General features: G+C 40.6%; 2 protein-coding genes across 2 annotated transcripts in view; one reads left to right on the top strand and one right to left on the bottom strand.

The window, feature by feature from the left end:
- eloa (elongin A) overlaps positions 1-22,160 on the bottom strand; it is a 69,819-nt gene extending 47,659 nt beyond the window's left edge. The window contains exon 1 of the mRNA XM_061931335.2: positions 21,869-22,160. The gene's annotated coding sequence lies outside the window, so the exon portion shown is untranslated. The remainder of the gene's footprint in view (positions 1-21,868) is intronic.
- On the top strand, positions 1,651-20,030 carry klhl43 (kelch-like family member 43). Its single transcript, XM_061931332.1, has 7 exons — positions 1,651-1,784; positions 9,945-10,383; positions 10,445-10,593; positions 10,660-11,006; positions 18,023-18,322; positions 18,389-18,564; positions 18,638-20,030. Exons 2-7 carry the CDS (start codon positions 10,070-10,072, stop codon positions 19,437-19,439), a joined length of 2,088 nt encoding a protein of 695 aa, XP_061787316.1. The 5' UTR covers positions 1,651-1,784; positions 9,945-10,069; the 3' UTR covers positions 19,440-20,030.
- Positions 22,161-24,465: the final 2,305 nt, after the last annotated feature.

Below are 24,465 nucleotides of genomic sequence, written 5' to 3'. Positions count from 1 at the left end.
TTGTTCTTTTTTTAATTTTTTTTAAAATAAATGTCTAATGATAATGTCAATGAGGGATTTTTAATCCCTGCTATGTTGAAATTGTAACTAATATTGATACTGTTGTTGATAATATTCATTTTTGTTTCACTACTTTTGGTTTGTTCTGTGTCGTGTTTGTGTCTCCTCTCAATTGCTCTGTTTATTGCAGTCCTGAGTGTGGCTGGGTCGGGTTTGGTTTTGGAATTGGATTGCATTGTTATGGTATTGCTGTGTATTGTTTTGTTGGATTGATTAATCAAAAAAATAAATAAATAAATAAATAAATAAATAAAATAAAATAAAAATAAAATCGATTTAAAAAAAATGAGAATCGATTCTGAATCGCACAACGTGAAAATCCCGATTCGAATTCGAATCGATTTTTTCCACACCCCTAATATATATATATATATCCATCCATTTTCTACCGCTTATTCCCTTTGGGGTCGCGGGGGGCGCTGGAGCCTATCTCAGCTACAATCGGGCGGAAGGCGGGGTACACCCTGGACAAGTCGCCACCTCATCGCAGGGCCAACACAGATAGACAGACAACATTCACACTCACATCCACACACTAGGGCCAATTTAGTGTTACTGTACATATATATATATATATATATATATATATATATATATTCCGAGAGCGATGATGTCACGTTATCGATGGGAAAATGCATTTTTGGCTAGGAGACACCAAAAGTAACAAGCGGTAGAAAATGTGTTAGAAAGGACAAATAAAAAAAAAAAAAACACATTTTTATTTTTTTTAATTTGGGACTTCCTCGGGCCGGATCCAGCCGGTGGGCCGTAGTTTGGGTACCCCTGCTCTAAAAAGGAGGTTTTTTTTAGCTTTCTCAAGGGATTTTTCAAATGTGGTTATTAGATCCCGTGATGAAGGATTTGTGCATTTTACATTGGTGTTTATGTACTCTATTTCATTTGTTTATGTTGTTTTTTCTATGTTGTTACCGTTTTGCATTTAGGTTCATGTAATAAAATGATAAGTATTTTTATTTTTGGGGCGGTAAAGTGTGTGGGGGGGCAAGCGATGATTCGCCCAGGGCGTATATCTAGCCAGGAACGCCTCTGGCAACAAATATTATATCATAAATTCTAAAAGTTGTTTTTTTTTAAGTACAAATGAATAACTAAACATCTGTTTGATTTATGATATCAAAGCAAATCCTCTATTAAATTGTACACAATTTTTTTTTTCGGGTAAAATTTTACGATGAAAAAAACCTGTCAGCTCAGAATTTTACCGTCAAAAAAAATGGCACCGTTTTTCCCAATATGCTGTAATAAATATTTATTACATTAAAATCTACGTACAGTGTTTTTTACATACAGTGCACTGTACGTAAAAAAAAAGAAAAAAAAAAAAAAGTCAAATGCATAATACATTTATATCCATGTATTATTCCGTGTTACACATGGCCCTCTGAGGGTAGCCATAACTGCGGGGTGGCCCTCAATGAAAAGGAGTTTGACACGGCTGTGACGTACGGGATATATTTGGCAGGGAGGGTGCCATGGGGTGCCTCTATTTGGACATGGCGGGCTTGGATATGGGGGCATGGGTTGGGGCGGGGGTGTCTGACGCTTACGTCACAACTGTAGTCTGGATCACGTGACAAGGACCAAGTACACACACACAAACAGAGCACCTTGGTTGAGAGACGGTGGGACAGTCATGAGGACTCTTTGAGGAAAGCAACAGAAAGAAGAGTGACTAAGGGTGAGCAAGCAAACAGGACAGAAAGGTAAATTGATTCTTATTTAGATTAGACACCCTTATGGGTTCCCAAAGTTGACCCTGCAAATGCCAGTAGATTGTGTTGCAAAAAGGCAGAATTACAGAAAGGTTTCAATTGGACGTGTGAAATAACTGCTGATGAAGAATAATGTAAGTGGATGGTGGGTTACTGTTAGTGTGTGTTACCTCTTATTTCCACACACACTTGCATGCATGCCGGGCGCCTATAAATACTCTGGTGAGATAAGCATAGCGCTGCTCAGAAATGCAATACTGGCATGTTTGATTAAACACGACTGGTGTAGTGTCATGGATTAAAAACGTGTTTCAGTATAAGACTTTTTGTGTGCTTACGTTTTTTTTTACTATTGTTTTAATTTGCTATCTAATTCGGCACCTGTTTCAACGTGTTGTGGTAAGCTCACCGAGCAGGATGCAATACATCTTCAAAATACATTACTGTAGAAAAAGAAAATTCCCGTATTTTTCGGAGTATAAGTCGCTCCGGAGTATAAGTCGCACCGGCCGAAAATGAATAATAAAGAAGGAAAAAAACATATATAAGTCGCACTGGAGTACAAGTCGCATTTTTTGGGGACATTTATTTGATAAAAGCCAACACCAAGAATAGACATTTGAAAGGCAATTTAAAATAAATAAAGAATAGTGAACAACAGGCTGAATAAGTGTACGTTATATGAGGCATAAATAACCAACTGAGAACGTGCCTGGTATGTTAACGTAACATATTATGGTAAGAGTCATTCAAATAACTATAACATATAGAACATGCTATACGTTTACCAAACAATCTGTCACTCCTAATCGCTAAATCCCATGAAATCTTATACGTCTAGTCTCTTACGTGAATGAGCTAAATATTATTATTTGATATTTTACGGTAATGTGTTAATAATTTCACACATAAGTCGCTCCCGAGTATAAGTCGCAGCCCCGGCCAAACTATGAAAAAAACTGCGACTTATAGTCCGAAAAATACGGTACTTATTTTTGTGAATTGAGGTTTAAAAACGTACACATTTTCATTTGGCAAAGATTATGCTACACTCTTTTTTAATACATGCACAACATGCACACGAACAGGCAGGAAATGTCGCGATTTAAGCTAGGCTAGCTAGCTTTTAGAGGGGAAGTGCACTTTTTTGGGGGAATTTTGCCTATCGGACACAATCATGAGAAACAAGAAGACAAAAGGTTTAGGTTTTTTTTTGCATTCTAACTTGTAAAAATCGTCCTGTTTTAGGTAGCTAGCAATGCAGCTAATGGGAGCAATCAAATATACCGCTAAATCACTTTAAAAATGCATTAAAAAACCGTCAACAACACGTCATTTACGTTTTTTAATCTGTATAATAATCAAGCTGCAGCAACATTGTTATTGTAAGATTGACCACCGAGGAACTCTTTTTCTATCGTAGTAACACATCGGCATGCTACGGTATTAGCTGTAAAAGCTAGCTACAGGGAGATATAAGCTGGCGTTTACGTCAGCATGAAACACGTTTGAGTTTGTAATGCACAACACTGCGATAAAACACCAATCTGTACTGACTGAAAAACATGAACATTTATATTACAGTATCTGTGTTATGAGTAGTACACAGTTAACTATACAGTGTATGTACTGTAGTTGTAATAACACACATGACGTGCTGCGTCTATCATGATTGATAGTAAAGTGGGACTCACTCGATTGGACAGTTTTCTGTTTGGTCCAGCTGGCCAGGGACGTGTGTTCCGGAGTATTTGGGGGTAAGCACTCCCTTTATGTCGAAATAGCTTGTCTCCAAATTCCACATTAGCAGCTGCGAGTCACGCCGACCTCACTCTCTCGGCTTCCGTCTGCTCTGACGTCTCACCCTCTTCTTCATGCTCGCTTCTAGAAGCAGTAGTTCATCCTCAGTTCATTCAGCAAATTGTAAATCCTCATTTTGTCCAAAAATAGTCGTCTTTGTTGTTTGTTACCAAGTCTGCCATGATTAGAAGACACACAAGCGTTTTATATCTGGAAGTAGGAACACACTGGAAGTCGGACATGCGCAGAAAAGGTCACTCCCGAAAAAGATTAAAATGATCAAACTATGGTAAATATTGAACATATTACATATTGTTATGAACGAGTCTGTTACTACATTATATACAGTATATACCGTATTTTTCGGACTATAAGTCGCAGTTTTTTTCATAGTTTGGCCGACTTATACTCAGGAGCGACTTATATGTGAAATTATTAACACATTACCGTAAAATATCAAATAATATTATTTAGCTCATTCACGTAAGAGACTAGATGTATAAGATTTCATGGGATTTAGCGATTAGGAGTGACAGATTGTTTGGTAAATGTATAGCATGTTCTATATGTTATAGTTATTTGAATGACTCTTACCATAATATGTTACGTTAACATACCAGGCACGTTCTCAGTTGGTTATTTATGCCTCATATAACGTACACTTATTCAGCCTGTTGTTCACTAGTCTTTATTTATTTTAAATTGCCTTTCAAATGTCTATTCTTGGTGTTGGATTTTATCAAATACATTTCCCCCAAAAATGCGACTTATACTCCAGTGCGACTTACATATGTTTTTTTCCTTCTTTATTATGCATTTTCGGCCGGTGCGACTTATACTCCGGAGCGACTTATACTCCGAAAAATACGGTATATACACTTGCAGTGTGTACACAAAACATTGATGGAGGGTTTTGAAGTGGTCTTGGAGGCTACAACGATGACTTCCATTAGCCGCAGATTCCAAGCGTTTTTTTAAATCATCTTTAAAAGCCTCATTAAAAAAAAAACGTGTGTTCTTGTTAGGGGTGTGGGAAAAAATCAATTTGAGTTCAAATGGCCATTCTCACGTTGTACGATTCAGTATCGATTCTCATTTTTCAAAATCGATTTTTTTATTTTTTTATTAATCAATCCAACAAAACAATACACAGAAATACCATAACAATGCAATCCGATTCCAAAACCAAACCCAACCCAGCAACAATCAGAACTGCAACAAACAGAGCAATTGAGAGGAGACACAAACACGACACAGAACAATCCAAAAGTAGTGAAACAAAAATGAATATTATCAACAACAGTATCAATATTAGTCACAATTTCAACATAGCAGTGATTAAAAATCCCTCATTGACATTATCATTAGACATTTATAAAATAAATAAATAAATAAAAAATTAACAATAGTGTCATAGTGGCTTACACTTGCATCGCATCTTATAAGCTTGACAACACACTGTGTCCAATATTTTCACAAAGATAAAATAAGTCATATTTTTGATTCATTTAATAGTTAAAACAAATGTACATTATTGCAATCAGTTGATAAAACATTGTCCTTTACAATTATAAAAGCTTTTTACAAAAATCTACTACTCTGCTTGCATGTCAGCAGACTAGGGTAGATCCTGCTGAAATCCTATGTATTGAATGAATAGAGAATCCTTTAGAATCAGAAAAATATTGTTTTTGAATCGAAAATCGCGTTGAATCGAAAAAAATCGATTTATAATCGAATCCTGACCCCAAGAATCGATATTGAATCAAATCGTTGGACACCCAAAGAATCGCAGCCCTAGTTCTTGTCTCTCATAATGATTGTGAACGATATGCAAAATTTAAAAAGGGTAATTATCGTCAAATGCATCATCCTGAATCTGTTAAATGTTATCTTACTCAATTGAATGTTTTAACAAATCGTACCTCCCCAAAATCATGACCCACGCTAGCGCCAAACCGAATCATGTTGTTAGCTATTGCTAGCTCATTCAGCCTCAGATATGTTGACAACAAATATAACTACAAACCCCGTTTCCATATGAGTTGGGAAATTGTGTTAGATGTAAATATAAACGGAATACAATGATTTGCAAATCATTTTCAACCCATATTCAGTTGAATATGCTACAAAGACAACATATTTGATGTTCAAACTGATAAACATTTTTTTTTTTTTGCAAATAATCATTAACTTTAGAATTTGATGCCAGCAACACATGACAAAGAAGTTGGGAAAGGTGGTAATAAATACTGATAAAGTTGAGGAATGCTCATCAAACACTTATTTGGAACATCCCACAGGTGAACAGGCAAATTGGGAACAGGTGGGTGCCATGATTGGGTATAAAAGTAGATTCCATGAAATGCTCGGTCATTCACAAACAAGGATGGGGCGAGGGTCACCACTTTGTCAACAAATGCGTGAGCAAATTGTTGAACAGTTTAAGAAAAACTTTCCTCAACCAGCTATTGCAAGGAATTTAGGGATTTCACCATCTACGGTCCGTAATATCATCAAAGGGTTCAGAGAATCTGGAGAAATCACTGCACATAAGCAGCTTAGGCCGTGACCTTCGATCCCTCAGGCTGTACTGCATCAACAAGCGACATCAGTGTGTAAAGGATATCACCACATGGGCTCAGGAACACTTCAGAAACCCACTGTCAGTAACTACAGTTGGTCGCTACATCTGTAACTGCAAGTTAAAACTCTCCTATGCAAGGCAAAAACCGTTTATCAACAACACCCAGAAACGCCGTCGGCTTCGCTGGGCCTGAGCTCATCTAAGATGGACTGATACAAAGTGGAAAAGTGTTCTGTGGTCTGTCGAGTCCACATTTCAAATTGTTTTTGGAAACTGTGGATGTCGTGTCCTCTGGACCAAAGAGGAAAAGAACCATCCGGATTGTTATAGGCGCAAAGTTGAAAAGCCAGCATCTGTGATGGTATGGGGGTGTATTAGTGCCCAAGACATGGGTAACTTACACATCTGTGAAGGCGCCATTAATGCTGAAAGGTACATACAGGTTTTGGAGCAACATATGTTGCCATCCAAGCAACGTTACCATGGACGCCCCTGCTTATTTCAGCAAGACAATGCCAAGCCACGTGTTACATCAACGTGGCTTCATAGTACAAGAGTGCAGGTACTAGACTGGCCTGCCTCTAGTCCAGACCTGTCTCCCATTGAAAATGTGTAGCGCATTATGAAGCCTAAAATACCACAACGGAGACCCCCGGACTGTTGAACTTAAGCTGTACATCAAGCAAGAATGGGAAAGAATTCCACCTGAGAAGCTTAAAAAATGTGTCTCCTCAGTTCCCAAACGTTTACTGAGTGTTGTTAAAAAGAAAGGCCATGTAACACAGTGGTGAACATGCCCTTTCCCAACTACTTTGGCACGTGTTGCAGCCATGAAATTCTAAGTTAATTATTATTTGCATAAAAAAAATAAAGTTTATGAGTTTGAACATCAAATATCTTGTCTTTGTAGTGCATTCAATTGAATATGGGTTGAAAATGATTTGCAAATCATTGTATTTCGTTTATATTTACATCTAACACAATTTCCCAACTCATATGGAAACGGGGTTTGTACTAGGATGCCAGAGGGTCGAAATTCACTTCATTATCGTTAAAAAGTATTCTTGCGTTATTTTTTTGGTTCCGCCAAAGATGTATTTGGCCATCACGCCTGTTGGAGAAGGACGTAAACAAAGCGGATAATCAAAACTGGAGGCGCCGACCAACACTTTCCTATGATATCAGCACAAGCCTGAACATAATCCAAAGCAATTTGACTCTCGGCGAGGGGAGTGGGGGGCTGTGACCTCATTGCGCTCCAGGATTTGAAATAGTTTGTGTCATCTAAGGGGCTCCACACCCTGGTGAAGGACAGCAGCTGTTGGCCCTGTCATATGAGGCATCTCATAATTAATTAATAGGGATGCTGAAAAAATGTATTCAATTCGCAAATCTGTCGTATTTATTAAGATTCGGAATCCTCACTCCAAGAATCAAAGTGTGTGCCAGGGGGCAGACTTTTATTTTCTAAACAGGTAATAAAAAGTCAAACAGAAGTTAAGTTTGACCAGTGAGCCGCGAGAGCTCTCATTAAGTGGCATTGAAATAACGTCGGACGGTCAGAAATATCCCGGTCAAGGCCGTTCGGTGCAGAATGCAGCTGTCGCACCTCCAACCCCCACGACACTTATACACCGTCCAACATGGCGTTCTGTTTTTACGCACGAGTTGTTTTTCAATCTCAACTCACTCTACATGTTGATCGTCCAAGAGTCACAACTAGCCACTGAAGTCCTCGCGCGGTTTATATTGTTGCTGTTACTCTTTAGTCCTGTAGGTGTTGCCGTTTGTGACTCTTGTCTAAACTAAATAAGGAAACATTTCCACCCCACTGTCAACATTTGAAAAAAAGGGACATTTTACTCAAAATAAGGGAAGATTTTCGGTAAATGAAATATATTTTTACAGACATTTCAATTTTCAACAAATGTAAATATTACCCCAAAACTATTTTGAGTCCTGTATTTGTTTTTACCTCTGTTTTCTCATTTGCTGTTTATCTACATATTGTTGCTGTTCCACTTGAGTCCTGTTGGTGTCACTGTTTCTAGCTTATTTCCGACATGTCAACGTTTATAATAATAGTAATAGTACATTTTATTTATAAGGCGCCTTTCTGGGCACTCAAGGACACCGTACAAAATCAAAACAATAAAATCAAATTGGATAAAAACAACAACAACAAAGATAGAGAAGAAAATATGATTACAATGAATAAGCAGTCAGGAATAGGTGTGTTTTGAAGAAAACGGCTATTTTCACAAAATAATGAAAGTTTTTAGCAAATAAAAAATATCCTTACAGACCTGCCAGTCTTTGAAAATGCAAATATTATCCCAAAACTATTTTTAGTATTCATTTTTTGCTGCTGAAAACAAGAGAAGATATTCTGCAAATAAAATATTTTTTACAGACATGCCAATCTTGAAGAAATTTACATGTGATTCCGAAACTTTTTTTCTTACTTCATGCTTTTTCTTCTGTTTTCTCATTTACCGTTTACATTTATATTGTTGCTGTTCCACTTAAATCCTGTAGGTGTCACTGTTACTATCTTATTTCTGCCCTCTGTTGAATACGGGTCAACATTTGAAATTTAAGAGAAAATTATTTAAATTAAGGGAATATTTTCTGTAAATGAAATATTTTTACACACTTGCCAATCCTGAAGAAATTTACATGTGATCTCAAAATTATTTTTAGTACCGTATTTTTTTGTTTTCTAATTTGCTATTTATTTATTGTTGCTGTTCCACTTATATTGTTGCTCTAGGTGTCACGGTTTCTAACTTATTTCCGCCCTTTGTCAACATTTGAAAATAAGAGAAATATTCTTGAAAATAAGGGAAGATTCTCTGCAAATAAAAATGTTTTTAACAGACCTGCCAATCTTGAAGAAATTTAAATGTGATCCCAAAACAATTGCTTTTCCTTCTGTTTTCTCTTTTGCTGTTTATATTTATATTGTTGCTGTTCCACTTAAATCCTATAGGTGACACTGTTAATCATTTATTTTCACCCTCTTCCAGACTTGCCAATCTTAAAGAAATGTAAATATAAACCAAAAACTATTTTTAGTACTATATGTGTTTTTCCTTCTGTTTTCTCTTTTGCTGTTTATATTTATAATGTTGCTGTTCCACTTAAATCCCTTAAGTGTCACTGTTACTAAATTATTTTCACCCTCTTCCAGACTTGCCAATCTTAAAGAAATGTAAATATAAACCCAAAACTATTTTTAGTACTGTATGTGTTTTTCCTTCTGTTTTCCCATTTGCTGTTTATATTTTTATATTGTTGCGATTCCACTGTTTCGTACTTATTTGCACCCTCTGTGGGATTCATGTCAACATTTGAAAATAAGAGAAATATTCCTGAAAATAAGGGAAGATTTTAATGAAATTAAAAATACTTTTACAGACTTGCTAATCTTAAAGCAATTTTAAATATAAACCCAAAACTATTTTTAGTACTGTATGTGTTTTTCCTTCTGTTTTCCCATTTGCTGTTTATATTTTTATATTGTTGCGATTCGACTTGTGTCCTATATGCGTCACCGTTTCGAACTTATTTTCACCCTCTGTGGGATTTATGTCAACATTTGAAAATAAAAAAAATATTCTGAAAATAAGGGAATATTTTAGTCAATTTAAAACATTTTTACAGATCTGCCAATATTAAATACATTTAAATATGATCCCCAAAGTATTTTTAGTGCTATATTTGTTTTTCCTTCTGTTTTTTATTTGTCCTTATACTTTTAGGTGCAGTGTGCTGTGTTAAACTCCGCCCGGCCAAAAAGGAGAAGAATTTGTGAAAGGGTCCTCAAGATAAAAACGATCTTGCTGGTGAGCCACCATCTTGTAAGGAAGTAAACACCGCGGTCAGTATGGCCCCCAAGAAGAAGGCCTCACGCCAGAAAAAGGTCATGCCTGACACAGTCAGCCAGGTCGCCATGGAGACCGCCCCCGTGCTCCTGAAGGTGGAGCGTCGAGGAGACGGCGTTGTGGTGGTGGAGAGCGCGGCTAAGAAGATCGAGCAGATGGCGGCGTTGGATATCGCCCAGCTGAACAGCCTCAACCTGCCCCTGCCGCCGCCCGTCATCAAGCCTGGCGAGAGAGGACTGGGCCTGGGCAGCGAGCTGACCCGGCCCCTGCACGGCAACGCCCTGCTCGAGGAGCTCAGCAAGATGCGGCAGGAAAAGTACGGCAATGTGACGTGATGTTCTCTCGCTACGATGTTTCAATTTGTCTTTCCTGGTCAGGTTCCTGACGGATCTGGAGTTGGGCTGCAAGACAAAATCCTTTGACGTCCACAAGTTGGTCATCTCCTCAGTCAGTCAGTATTTTCGCGAGATCCTGGCCAAAGATCCCGACATGAAGCGGCTGGAGCTACCGTCCCTTTCACCTCTTGGTAGGCCGCCCAGTGTATCAACAAGCATGATGAGCGCCATGTTTAACCGCTGATAACCCCCTGCAGGCCTGGCCAACGTCATCACCTTCGCCTACCTGGGCCGTGTGCACATGTCGCTCTACACCATTGGATGCACCGTGTCGGCCGCCGCCACCCTGCAGATCCCGCAGCTCCTCAAGATGTGCACAGACTTCCTGCTGGCCGAGCTCAACGTGCAGACGTGCGTGTACGTGTGGAATATTGCCGCCGCCTACAGTTTGCCGCCCGTGTGCGCCGCCGCCCGCCGCTTCGTGCTGGAAAACTTTGTGCAGTTTGCCGAGACGCCGCTCTTCACCCAGCTGACCCTGGAGCAGATCTCCGCCTTCCTACAGGACGACTCACTGTTGCTGCCCTCGGAGGTCACCGCCTTCCAGGTCAGACAGTAAAGTCACATTATCAGGTCATTTTAGCCAATCAGGAGCCGGAACAAAGTATTTGACAAAAAATGGCACAATAGGAGTCACTGATCTCTACCAAGGCAGAACAATCCTAAACTGCAAAAGCACAACCTTCTGGTTCCAGTTGTGTAGCTGTAGCGTCATCTGCTGGATGGGGTTGGTTACAGCACCCTTTTGCCACAACACACACTGTAAAAACAAGTTTTGAAGATTTTACGTTAAAATCTGGCAGTTTAGTCGGCGGAATTTTACTGTAAAAATCTTTTTACTGTAAAAATAGCGATTGTAGATTTTACATTTAAAAAATAAATAAATAATGATAAATGGGTTATACTTGTATAGCGCTTTTCTACCTTCAAGGTACTCAAAGCGCTTTGACAGTATTTCCACATTCACACACACATTCACACACTGATGGCGGGAGCTGCCATGCAAGGCGCTAACCAGCACCCATCAGGAGCAAGGGTGAAGTGTCTTGCCCAAGGACACAACGGACTTGACTAGGATGGTAGAAGTGGGGATTGAACCGCAGTAACCAGCAACCCTCCGATTGCTGGCACAGCCACTCTACCAACTTCGCCACGCCGCCCCTACGCCCAGATACCTTGACTTCCGGTTGAAAAAAATAGCAAACAAAAAAAAAAAGCTAAATAAGAAGTAAAAAATGCTACTAACAATGAAAGTTCCTCCGACAAACAAGACACCAAACTTTTGCAATGATCCCACACCGAAAAATAAATGTGACTGGCTTAATCAGATAGATAGATAAATAGATAGATAGATAGATAGATGGATAGATCTTTATTGTCATTGCACAAGTACAACGAAACTTTGTTTTCAGCACAAACCCGTTCAAGATTAGACAAACAAACAGTGTACAGGGTTACAGAACAGGAACACTGATGGGTCGCCACAAGGCGCCCCGTAAAAGATGGGGGAAAAAGGTAAAACGCTGGGGAAGGATGAGTAAAAAAATACAATCTAGACTGGTCTTCTAAGGGGGCCCAGTCTGGAGTGGGAAAAAACTTCCATAGCAAAGCACATATACATATTACAACGTACATCTTGAGATATCTAGCAACAGAGGGAAGGGAGTGCGAGGTCATGATGGTAGGCCGCAGCTCTCAGGCGCTGACCATCCATTCATCACCCCTATGGGATTTGCGTCGAGGGCGTTGGGTTACGGGGGTGGGGTGTGTATGTGTGGCGTATATTTTTGTGGTTGCATTTGTGTGTGTAAGCCCGTAGTGTGTCTCTGTTCCGCGGCCTTGATGTTTGTGCAGTCGCTAGTCCAAAGTCAACAACAACAGGTATGTGTCCATGAGAGATAAGAAGGGAGTTTGTTGTGTCTTCGCTGCACTGTCCTTCGGGAGAGTCTCGACGCCAGGGAAACAATCCAAGTTAGAATGTTTTGTATGCGAGTGAAAATAAAATTTGCTTTTCACTCTAAATTGTCTATTCTCCCAAGAGTCCGTCGTGTGTCACGACAGCAGGTCCGCTCAAACCCAAGATCTTGTCAATTTCGTTGAGGCCAGTTAAATAGTTCCAATATTTAGATTTGGAGAGCAGTGCAAAAAGAGGCAACAAGAAAGTTAAGACAAGACAAAGAAGCAAGCAGGAGAGATAAGGGAGAGGAAAATGAATACTGCTTAGGGGATAGCAGCAGGTGAAAAACCTAAAATCAATCAATCGAAGTTTTGAGCTTAATCACAAGTGCTTAATCACAAGTGTCTCAAAGGGCTGCACAAGCCACAACGACATCCTCGGCTCAGGTCCCACATCAGGGCAAGAAAAAAACTCAACCCACTGGGCGCAGTGAGAAACCTTGGAAGTGAAGACTAGAATGTTACCATAAAAATAACAGTGGCAGTGTTTTTTCAATTTACAGTAATTGACAGAATTTTTTTTATTTAGATTTAACAGTAAAAAAAACCTGGCAGCTCGGTGGCCAGAATTTTACTGTAAAAATAACAGATGTACCGTTATTCAAATTACAGTAGTTCACTGTAAAAACATATTACGGTAAAATTCTGTCACCTTTTTACAGTAAAAATCCAAGATTGTTATTTTTACAGTGCAACAACGACTACTAAGTTCTCAAAATTGATCGGCTTCCTGCCCGGCACACGACACTCTACGAAGTTCCTTGGAGATTGGTCGAGTAGTTTTGACGTACTCCTGCTAAAAACAAACCGGCAGGAATTCCACTTTCCTCAATGGTCTATTTTCATCTGCGCCAGCAGCTGTTTGAACATGTGACAGCCTGAGAGGTTCCAAAAACACAGCTGAGGGAAAAATGAGTCGTATTTTTAACTCCACCTCTAGGGGGCTCTTCAGTCACATTACATACTAACATGCCACCTTTTGTCTTAGACATTTCACTGGTTACATTTTCGAAGTTGATTGTTATTAAAAGTCAAAACCCAAAACCAGTGAAGTTGGCATGTTGTGTAAATGATAAATACAAACAGAATACAATGATTTTCAACTTATATTCAATTGAATAGACTGCAAAGACAAGATATCTAATGTTTGAACTGAGAAACGTAATTTTTATTTGCAAATAATCATTAACTTACAATTTAATGGCAGCAAGACATTGCAAAAAAGTTGTCACAGGGGCATTTGTATCACTGTGTTACATAGCTTTTCCTTTTAACAACACTCAGTAAACGTTTGGGAACTAAGAAGACCAATTTTTTAAGCTTTTCAGGTTGAATTATTTCCCCTTTTTGCTTGATGTACAGCTTATGTTGTTCAACTGTCCAGGGTCTCCGTTGTGGTATTTTAGGCTTCATAATGCGCCACACATTTTCAACGGGAAACAGGTCTGGACTACAGGCAGGCCAGTCTAATACCCGCACTCTTTTAATACAAAGCCACGCTGTTGTAACACGTGCAGAATGTGGCTTAGCATTGTCTTGCTGAAATAAGCAGGGGCGTCCATGAAAAAGACGTTGCTTGGATGGTAACATATGTTGCTCCAAAACCTGTATGTACCTTTAATGGTGCCTTTACAGATGTGTAAGTTACCCATGCTTAGGACACTAATACATCCTCATACCATCACAGATGCTGGCTTTTGAACTTTGCGCCTATAACAATCCGAATGGTTCTATTCCTCTTTGGTCCAGAGGACATGAAGTCCACAGTTTCCAAAAAAAAAATTTGAAATGTGGACTCGTCAGACCACAGAACACTTTTCCACTTTGCATCAGTCCATCTTAGATGAGTTTGGGCCCAGCAAAGCCAGCGGCGTTTCTGGGTGTTGTTGATAAATGGCTTTTGCTTTGCATAGTAGAGTTTTAACTTAAAAAGTTAAAGTTAAAGTACCAATGATTGTCACACACACACTAGGTGTGGCGAGATTATTCTCTGCATTTGACCCATCACCCTTGATCACCCCCTGGGAGGTGAGGGGAGCAGTGGGCAGCAGCGGTGGCCACGTCCGGGAATCATTTTTGGTGATTTAACCCCCAATTCCAACCCTTGATGCTGAGTGCCAAGCAGGGAGGTAATGGGTCCCATTTTTATAGTCTTTGGTATGATTCGGCCGGGGTTTGAACTCACAACCTACCGATCTCAGGGCGGACACTCTAACCACTAGGCCACTGTAACTTGCACTTACAGATGTAGTGACGAACTGTAGTTACTGACAGTGGTTTTCTGAAGTGTTCCTGGGCCAATGTGGTGATATCCTTTACACGCTGATGTCGGTTTTTGATCTTGCCGCTTACGTGCAGTGATTTCTCCAGATTCTCTGAACCTTTAGATGATATTACTGACCGTAGATGGTGAAACACCTAAATTCCTTGCAATAGCTGGTTGAGAAATGTTGTTGTTAAACTGTTTGACAATTTGCTCACGCATTTGTTCGCAAAGTGGTGACCCTCGCCCCATCCTTGTTTGTGAATGACTGAGCATATCATGGAAGCTGCTTTTATACCCAATCATGGCACCCACCTGTTCCCAATTAGCCTGTTCACCTGTGGGACGTTCCAAATAAGTGTTTGATTGGCATTCCTCACTTGTGCCAGCTTTTTTTGAAACATGTTGCAGGCATCAAATTCCAAATTAGCTAATATTTGCAAAAAATAACAAAGTTTACTAGTTCGAACGTTTAAGGGGAACATTATCACCAGATCTATGTAAGCGTCAATATATACCTTGATGTTGCAGAAAAAAGACCATATATTTTTTTAACCGATATCCGAACTCTAAATGGGTGAATTTTGGCGAATTAAACGCCTTTCTATTATTTGCTCTTGGAGCGATGACGTCACAACGTGACGTCACATCAGGAAGCAATCCGCCATTTTCTCACTTTCGGCGGTGTGTTGTCGGAGGGTGTAACAACACGAACAGGGACGGATTCAAGTTGCACCAGTGGCCCAAAGATGCGAAAGTGGCAAGAAATTGGACGAAATTTGTTCAAAATACGAGGCTGTGGGGAAAGCCGACGAAATGGTCAGTCGTTTGTTCCGCACACTTTACCGACGAAAGCTATGCTACGACAGAGATGGCAAGAATGTGTGGATATCCTGCGACACTCAAAGCAGATGCTGACATCAACTCCAAAACTGGACAGATCAGCTTTCAGGAAAAGAGAGCGGATGAGGGTATGTCTACAGAATATATTAATTGATGAAAACTTTATTCATTACTCGCGGTTTTACGTAAATTATTATACATAAACTGTGTTTACCAGTAATTTAGCTTAAAATCATTTATTTTTTTCAATCATTCGAGTACATTCGGGTAGTCTTGTGTAATGCAGTATTTTGTGTCTATTTAGGTATGGTTAACCTGAGTGCTGAAATCGTGGAAAAATATATGTTCTTAGCGCGCCTGAAATGGGCTGTCTGCACTCTCAAAGTGCATGTTGTTGCCAAATGTATTTCATATGCTGTAAACCTAGTTCATAGTTGTTAGTTTCCTTTAATGCCAAACAAACACATACCAATCGTTGGTTAGAAGGTGATCGCCGAATTCGTCCTCGCTTTCTCCCGTGTCGCTGGCTGTCGTGTTGTTTCGTCGGTTTCGCTTGCATACGGTTCAAACCGATATGGCTCAATAGCTTCAGTTTCTTCTTCAATTTCGTTTTCGCTACCTGCCTCCACACTACAACCATCCATTTCAATACATGCGTAATCTGTTGAATCGCTTAAGCCGCTGAAATCCGAGTCTGAATCCGAGCTAATGTCGCTATACCTTGCTGTTCTATCCGCCATGTTTGTTTGTATTGGCATCACTGTGTGACGTCACAGGAAAATGGATGGGTGTATATAACGATGGTTAAAATCAGGCACTTTGAAGCTTTTTTTAGGGATATTGCGTGATGGGTAAAATTTTGAAAAAAACTTCGAAAAATAAAATAAGCCACTGGGAACTGATTTTTAATGGTTTTAACCCTTCTGAAATTGTGATAATGTTCCCCTTTAAGTATCATGTCTTTGCAGTCTATTCAATTGAATGTAGGTTGAAAAGGATTTGCAAATTATTGTATTTGTTTTTTTATTTACGAATTACACAATATGCCAACTTCACTAGTTCTGGGCATTGTATAAACAGTGCGTGTGATTATGTGATTCCCCCTATTGCAGGGGTCGGCAACCCGCGGCTCCGGAGCCGCATGCGGCTCTTTGATCACTCTGATGCGGCTCAGCTGCATACTTGCTGACCTTCCCGATTTTCCCGGGAGACTTCCAGATTTTGGTGCCTCTCGCAGAAACCTCCTGGGATTGATATTCTCCCATTTTCACCCTATCAATGATAATAAGGGTGTGTTGTGATGGTACAGCATTTAGCACCCTCTACAACCTGTATTAACAGAGTGCCAGCCCAGCCGCTTTTTTATTGCATTTTCTGCTTGCACTTGTAAGTGACAGCAAGGCATACTTGGTCAACAGCCACACAGGTTACACTGACGGTGGCCGTATAAAATAACTTTAACACTCTTACTAATAATGCACCACACTTTGAACCAAAACCAAACAAGAATGACAAACACATTTCGGGAGAACATCTGCACCTTAACACAACATAAACACAACAGAACAAATACCCAGAATTCCATGCAGCCCTGACTCTTCCGGGCTACATTATACACTCCTGCTACCACCAAACCCCGCCCCCACCCCAACCCTGCTCCCTCACACATCACCCCCCCCGACTCATAGAGGGGGGGGGTGATGTGTGAGGGAGAGGGTTGGGGGTGGGGGCGGGGGGGGGGGGTGGGGGGGTGTATAATGCAGCCCGGAAGAGTTAGGGCTGCATGGGATTCTGGGTATTTGTTCTGTTGTGTTTATGTTGTGTTAATGTGCAGATGTTCTCCCGAAATGTGTTTGTCATTCGTGTTTGGTGTGGGTTCACAGTGTGGCGCATTATTAGTAAGAGTGTTAAATTTTTTTATACCTCCACCGTCAGTGTAACCTGTGTGGTTGTTGACCAAGTATGCCTTGCTGCCACTTACGTGAGCAAGCAAATGCCCCATACACCGTGTGGCTGGGCTGGCACGCTGATTGTAGTGGGCGTTAAATGCTGTACCTTCACGGCACGTACGAGAGATCAGTGTGATATCCGTAATCTCCTGGAGAAATCGGGAGGGTTGACAAGACTGACGCTGTCAAGCACCATTCGTATAAAACCCGCGGGCCGCACTAATATCCTATTTTCATGTAAAGGTGTGGACCGAGTGTCTGAGACCCTTGCATTATACATAGCATAAAGCAAAAAAAACCTTTGTATGCAGTGTTATTTCATGTTAAATTTCAAAAGATTTTTGTGGCTCCCATTGTTTTCTTTAATTTGTGAAACTGGTCAAAATGGCTCTTTGACTGGTAAAGGTTGCCGACCCCTGCCCTAGTGGTTGTGGCCCTCAGCAACCGCATCGAGTGTCTATGCCAGGGGCCGGCACTGGCAGCAAGAGTCAAAAGGTATAAATCAACATCTCACAGGCTCATCTTCTTCTTCTTCTTTGGTTCTTTTCCCAGCTGGCCATGAAGTGGCTGGACTTTGACGTCGCCCGCCAGCCTCACGCCGCCGCCCTCTTGTCCCACGTGCGCTTCGAGACCATCCCTGCCAGCGAGCTGGTGAGCCAGATTCAGCCTGTGCCGCGCATGATGCTGGACGCCCAGTGCCACCGCCTGCTGGTGGACGCCATGAACTACCACCTGCTGCCCCACCAGCAGAACACGCTGCAGTCCCGCCGCACGCAGCTGCGCAGCAGCCACCAGACCTTGCTCACCATCGGCGGCCGGCCCTCACTCACCGAGCGCGCCCTCAGCCGCGAGGTGGGCGCCCTTTTTTAAGCGCCGTTTTTAAAATGCCGGACGTGACCTTTCGATTAATGTGTCCAGGTGCTGTGGCGGGACCCCCGCGAGGGCGGAGCAGCCTGGCGCCACCTCACGCAGCTCCCAGCAAAAAGCTTCAATCAGTGCGTGGCCGTGATGGATGGTTTCCTGTATGTAGCGGGCGGGGAGGACCAGAATGATGCTCGAAACCAGGCCAAGCACGCCGTCAGCACCCTCAGCAGGTGAGACTCAGTCATCCCCATTTGGGGTCTCTATAGAGCAGCGACAGGTGAAGTTTCTGATTTCCGCCGACAGGTACGACCCCCGCTTCAACACCTGGCTTCACCTGGCTAGCATGCGTCAACGCCGCACTCATTTCTCGCTAGCAGCCAGCGGGGGGCGCCTGGTTGCCATTGGCGGGCGAAACGTGGAAGGCCTCCTGGCCACGACTGAGAGCTACCTGCCCTCCTCCAACACCTGGCAGATGCGCGCCCCCATGGAGGTGCCACGCTGCTGCCACGCCAGTGCCACCCTCCCCTCCGGAGACATCCTAGTGAGCGGCGGCTACATCAACTGCGCCTACTCCCGCTCGGTGGCGTGCTACAGCGTGGAGAGTGACACCTGGACACAGAAGCCCCCCATGGAGACGCCCCGCGGCTGGCACTGCTCCGCCACTCTGGGCGGTAAGGTGTACGTAGTGGGTGGGAGCCAGCTGGGGCCCGGCGGGGAGCGGGTGGACGTGCTCAGCGTGGAGGTCTTTTCCGCCGAGGGCGACGGCACATGGAGCAGGGCCGCGTCGCTTCCGCTGGGCGTGAGCACGGCGGGGCTGTCGCCGCTGACCGACAAGCTGTACCTGCTGGGGGGGTGGAACGAGGCGGAGAAGCGCTACAAGGCTGCCGTCCAGACCTACGACCCGGCCACAGACAGCTGGTCCCGAGCGGAGGACCTGCCCGAGCCCACGGTGGGCGTGTCCTGCTGCGCGCTGTCCCTGCCGCCCCGCCATGCACCGCGCCGCCAGCAGCACCGCAACACGCCGGGCCACGAGGAGCAGCAGCAGCCCGGGAAGAACCGCAGCAGAGAGAGTAGCGAGACGCCGGCACAAAGCATTACGGCGTAGACAAACTGCAGAACGTCTGGATCACGTCTGCCCGGCAACAATATTCATAAATATTATTAGTCAATTTATATCCAAACAAGGAAGTGACGAGTTGAATGAAAGAAGGTAGAACTGGATGAATTGAAGGAGATTTGACGGTTAAAAAAAAGTGACAGATATTTGAAACAATATGAATATTTACCTTGCGGTGTCCAACGTGATCCCAGAGGCATGAAAATGAGAAAAATGTGACGGAAACTTGAAGGAAGCAGGTGGAGTGTGAGAGCTGAAATGAGGACGATGAAGATGATGGAGAAACCAGAAGGCTGCTTTTGAACGAACATCCGAAGAGTAACCAGAGTTGTTTGTGTGATCGCCAGCGAGATCAATACGGTGCATCTTAATCAATTAATCCTTCATCGAATCAGACTAGGAGAACAATTAAAGACTCAGGATGTGTTATTCATTTTCCGGTTTATTTGCTGATTAGAACGCAAACCAGACTTTTCGACCACTTTTCAAACTTTTGAAAACGCATTTGTCTATTATTTTTTTTAGTTATCCGTAAAATCGAGGGGTGTCAAAAAAAATAATTGATTTTCGAATGAATCACGACTCTTACTTGTAAAGATTCTTAATCAATTAAAAAAAAAAATCAAAAAACGATTAATACATATATATATTATATACTGTGTATATATATATATACATATATATATATACATATATATATATATATATATATATATATATATATATATATATATATATATATTTCCACATTTTTTTTCTGTCCTGTCCAGTCACTTAGGCAAATCATCTTTAATCATTAAAATCATTATTCTTAATCAATAAAAAAAAATTCAAATCGATTAAAACATTTTATATATATATATATATATATATATATATATATATATATATTAGGGCTGCAACAACTAATCGATTAAATCGATTAAAATCGATTATAAAAATAGTTGGCGATTAATTTAGTCATCAATTCGTTGGATCAATGCTATGCGCATGCGCAGAGGCAATTTAATTTAAATGTTCTTTTTTAAATTTTTTTTATTTTTTATAAACCTTTATTCATAAACTGCAACATGTACAAACAGCTGAGAAACAATAATCAAAATAAGTATGGTGCCAGTATGCTGTTTTTTTTCAATAAAATACTGGAAAGGATAGAAATGTGTCTCTTTTATCCGACTATTAATCGATTAAACAAAGTAATAATCGACAGATTAATCGATTATCAAATTAATCGTTAGTTGCAGCCCTAATATATATATATATATATATATATATATATATATATATATATATACATACACACACACATACATATACATATATGTATGTTTGCATATATATATATATATATATATATATATATATATATATATATATATATATATATATATATATATATATATATATACATACACACACATACATATACATATATGTATGTTTGCATATATATATATATATATATATATATATGTATATATACATACACACACATACATATACATATATGTATGTTTGCATATATATATATATATATATATATGTATATATTCGAGGTTTTGTGGTTTATCCGTTGTACAGTGCTCAATACCGGGGTGGATCGGAATATACGTTTGGTCAGGAAAAACACAGAGGGATTTTTAATGTACCAATCCCCTGAGGAGCAGGGAAACCTGCGAAACAGGCTTGTAGGGATGAGATAGCCTGTGTTTTTCCTGACCTAATATATATAATTATTATTTTTAATCTATCCCATGCAGCCACTCTGGCAAATCATATTGTTGATGTAGAGATGTGTGTGATACTTCTCTGGTTCCCCTTATTTTTATATGACTTTATTAAATGTTTGGGCATAATTTCATTAAACGGTTTCTTTTAAGTAAGATATAAATTTGTCAGGAATGTATGGAGGAATGTAGTCAATCATAGAACTGGCACCAAATGTTATAAGAAAGTCAAGATCTTGAATCGAGGATCTATTCTGAATTGAATCGTTACCTCCAAGAATCGAATCGAAACGAATCTTGTGGTGCCCAAAGACTCACAGTTGTAGTAAGCTCTAAAAACATAAATTAAGAAATTACATTCAATGGTAATAAAGTGGTGCCTCCAAGAATCGAATCGAATCTTGTGGTGCCCAAAGACTCACAGTCCTAGTAAGCTCTAAAAACATAAATTAAGAAATTAGATTCAATAGAAATAAAGTGGTGCCTCGGAGTGCACGTTTTTAAAATGAATCAAAATCAATTTAATAGGCGTTTAGTCCCCAAAACAGCACAATTTTAACATGTACATGTTATTTTTTATTTTTTTAAATAAAATGCCTTGTGGCATTGACACAATAATGTACATTATCAAATGGCATTTATTTGACGATTTATTTAAACACTCTTTTGCACTGTTTTGTTTACACTGACCTGTCCAAACGCGAAGTGAGTGTGGACCGTCTCAGCTGGTTGTTTGTCAAGTGGGCGTTGTTGTAGTCACGCATATTCGGCAACCTGGCTTCTCGGTGTTGATAGTCTCATCTTGTTCCAAATGTTTAAACTGAAATATTCTCACACTGCTGCGGTGGCATTTGGTTGTGTGGTCATTTTGTCCACGTTAGCTGCTCCATGCTTGACTGTGTGATGCTAGCCGGCCAGCGGCCCCGCGTCACAGCACAAAGAGTCAAAGACACTTAATGAGGGCAAGATCATTCACGCCCTTCTTTTCATTCCGCGAGGTATATACGCTAAAAGCGACGAAAGGCGTGAATGCTCTTGAAGCATGCCTATGGCGATTTATCGACGATGGAAAACCCTCCAGTTTAAACATTCATTTATTTTATCGTCGGTTAATTGATTTATCGAATATCGGCGAAAATCCCGACGCAACACTGGATGTGAGTTTCCCTTGAGATAGTGAGAAGAACGACATTATCAAAGATGGTCTAATTGAGTAAGATGCACCTGTTTGAGACCACTTAGTCTACACCAGGGGTGTCAAACTCAAATACAGAGTGGGCCAAAATTTAAAACTGAACAAAGCCGCGGGCCAAGGTTGAACAAATTAACCTTTTAATAGGGACCCAAACAAGTTTTGCATTGAATATCGAACAAGCAAGGCTTATATAACTTTATAGTGACATGCAAAATCGAGTTTCAAATAATAATAATATAAAAAAATATCAATGGCATATCAAATAAAATTTAAATAAAAATGTAATGCCTCTTTTCTATTTGCAGCCTTCTGAGGTAAATATCAAAGTAAACTTTTTCCACAGGCTAATAATACATTTGAAAATAAAATAACAATAATGAATGAATCAAACATTCAAGCCTTGAAGTAGCAAGAGAAAGTGCATGAATAAAACGTTAATTATTGCTCAGTTTGCTACACTGATTTGCTTTAACACTGAATATGGAACAAGCAACGCTTATATACCTTAATAGTGCAAAATCAACTTTCAAAAAACGAACGAAAAAACATCAATGGTATATCAAATAAAATTTGAATAAAAAATGGAATGCCTCTTTTCTATTTGCAGCCTTCTGAGGTAAATATCAACATTAACTTTTTCCGCAGGCTAATGAATTTGAAAATAAAAGAACAATGAATAAATCAACCATTCAGGCCTTTTTACTGCTCAGTTTGCGACACACTCATCTAATCTGATGTGCCCAAGCCAGATACCTGGCATCTATTCTGGGATGCTAGTTCATTGGGCGGGGTTTGGTGGTAGCGGGGGGTGTATATTGTAGCGTCCCGGAACAGTTAGTGCTGCAAGGGGTTCTGGGTATTTGTTCTGCTCTGTTTATGTTGTGTTACGGTGCGGATGTTCTCCCGAAATGTGTTTGTCATTCTTGTTTGATGTGGTTTCACAGTGTGGCGCATATTTGTAACAGTGTTAAAGTTGTTTATGCGGCCACCCTCAGTGTGACCTGTATGGCTGTTGCCTTGCATTCACTTATGTGTGTGTAGAAGCCGCATATATCATGTGACAGGGGCCGGCACGCTGTTTGTATGGAGGAAAAGCAAATGTGACGACAGGTTGTAGAGGACGCTAAAGGCAGTGCCTTTAAGGCACGCCCCCAATATTATTGTCCGGGTGGAAATCGGGAGAAATTCGGGAGAATGGTTGCCCTGGGAGACTTTCGAGAGGGGCACTGAAAATGGGGAGGGTTGGCAAGTATGAGTATTAGCGGTGAATGCGGTGTTACAGCGGCACCGCCGCTGTATAATACCGGCGGGCCAGCTCTAATGTTAATTTGATATTGCCTCAAGGGCCAAATTTGGCCCGCGGGCCAGAGTTTGATACCCATGGTCTATACAGTCGTTATCCCCAAATGATTCATGAGACAATTTCACATGGAAAAATTGATGGATTTCGGCCAATCAACAGAATGGAAATAAAATGCATGTCAAATGACTAAATAAAAACAAAATTATAGTGTAGTGTGATGATAGAATTAAGTGCTTGCTGAAACAGAGACGTACCAAGCGAAGAACCAGTGAGACTCCAGTTCATTCCCTATTTTTCATGAGGCTAATGTGGATTTTCTTCCAAGCACAAACACAAGACAGTCTCCTTGTTGGATCAGATGAGCATATTGTGTGATTTGATGGAGTTTCACTGAATAAAATCAAACTGACCACAAATCTGCCTCTTCATCTTGAGCTCAGCGACCTTTTTGGCACCTCTTCCTCGAAGTGGAACTAATTGAGCACGGATACATCGATATGCAATGAAAGATATTATTTCAAGCTGCATTTCAATAAAATATAACACAATATTAAATATACGGCCATGTAAGTTATCATTATTATTGTGGTATTGTTGAATGTGCACAAAAGGCATTTAGATTAACACTGAAATCTTTTGACCAAGTTTTTTTTGGTTTACTTCAAAGAAAAAGAACAAAAAAGATATCCAAGACTTGTAGAATGATTAAAAAAGTGAATACAGCAGTAAGCAAGCAGGAGCAAACAGAGACACGTCCGCACTCCTTGCAAAGCACACCACATCCTGTTT

The sequence above is a fragment of the Nerophis lumbriciformis genome, linkage group LG37, assembly GCF_033978685.3.
Source record: "Nerophis lumbriciformis linkage group LG37, RoL_Nlum_v2.1, whole genome shotgun sequence".
In the NCBI taxonomy this organism is placed as follows: Eukaryota; Metazoa; Chordata; class Actinopteri; order Syngnathiformes; family Syngnathidae; genus Nerophis; species Nerophis lumbriciformis.
The sequence above is the reverse complement of the archived record's forward strand: the minus strand, read 5'-3'. Positions and strand labels throughout refer to the sequence as shown.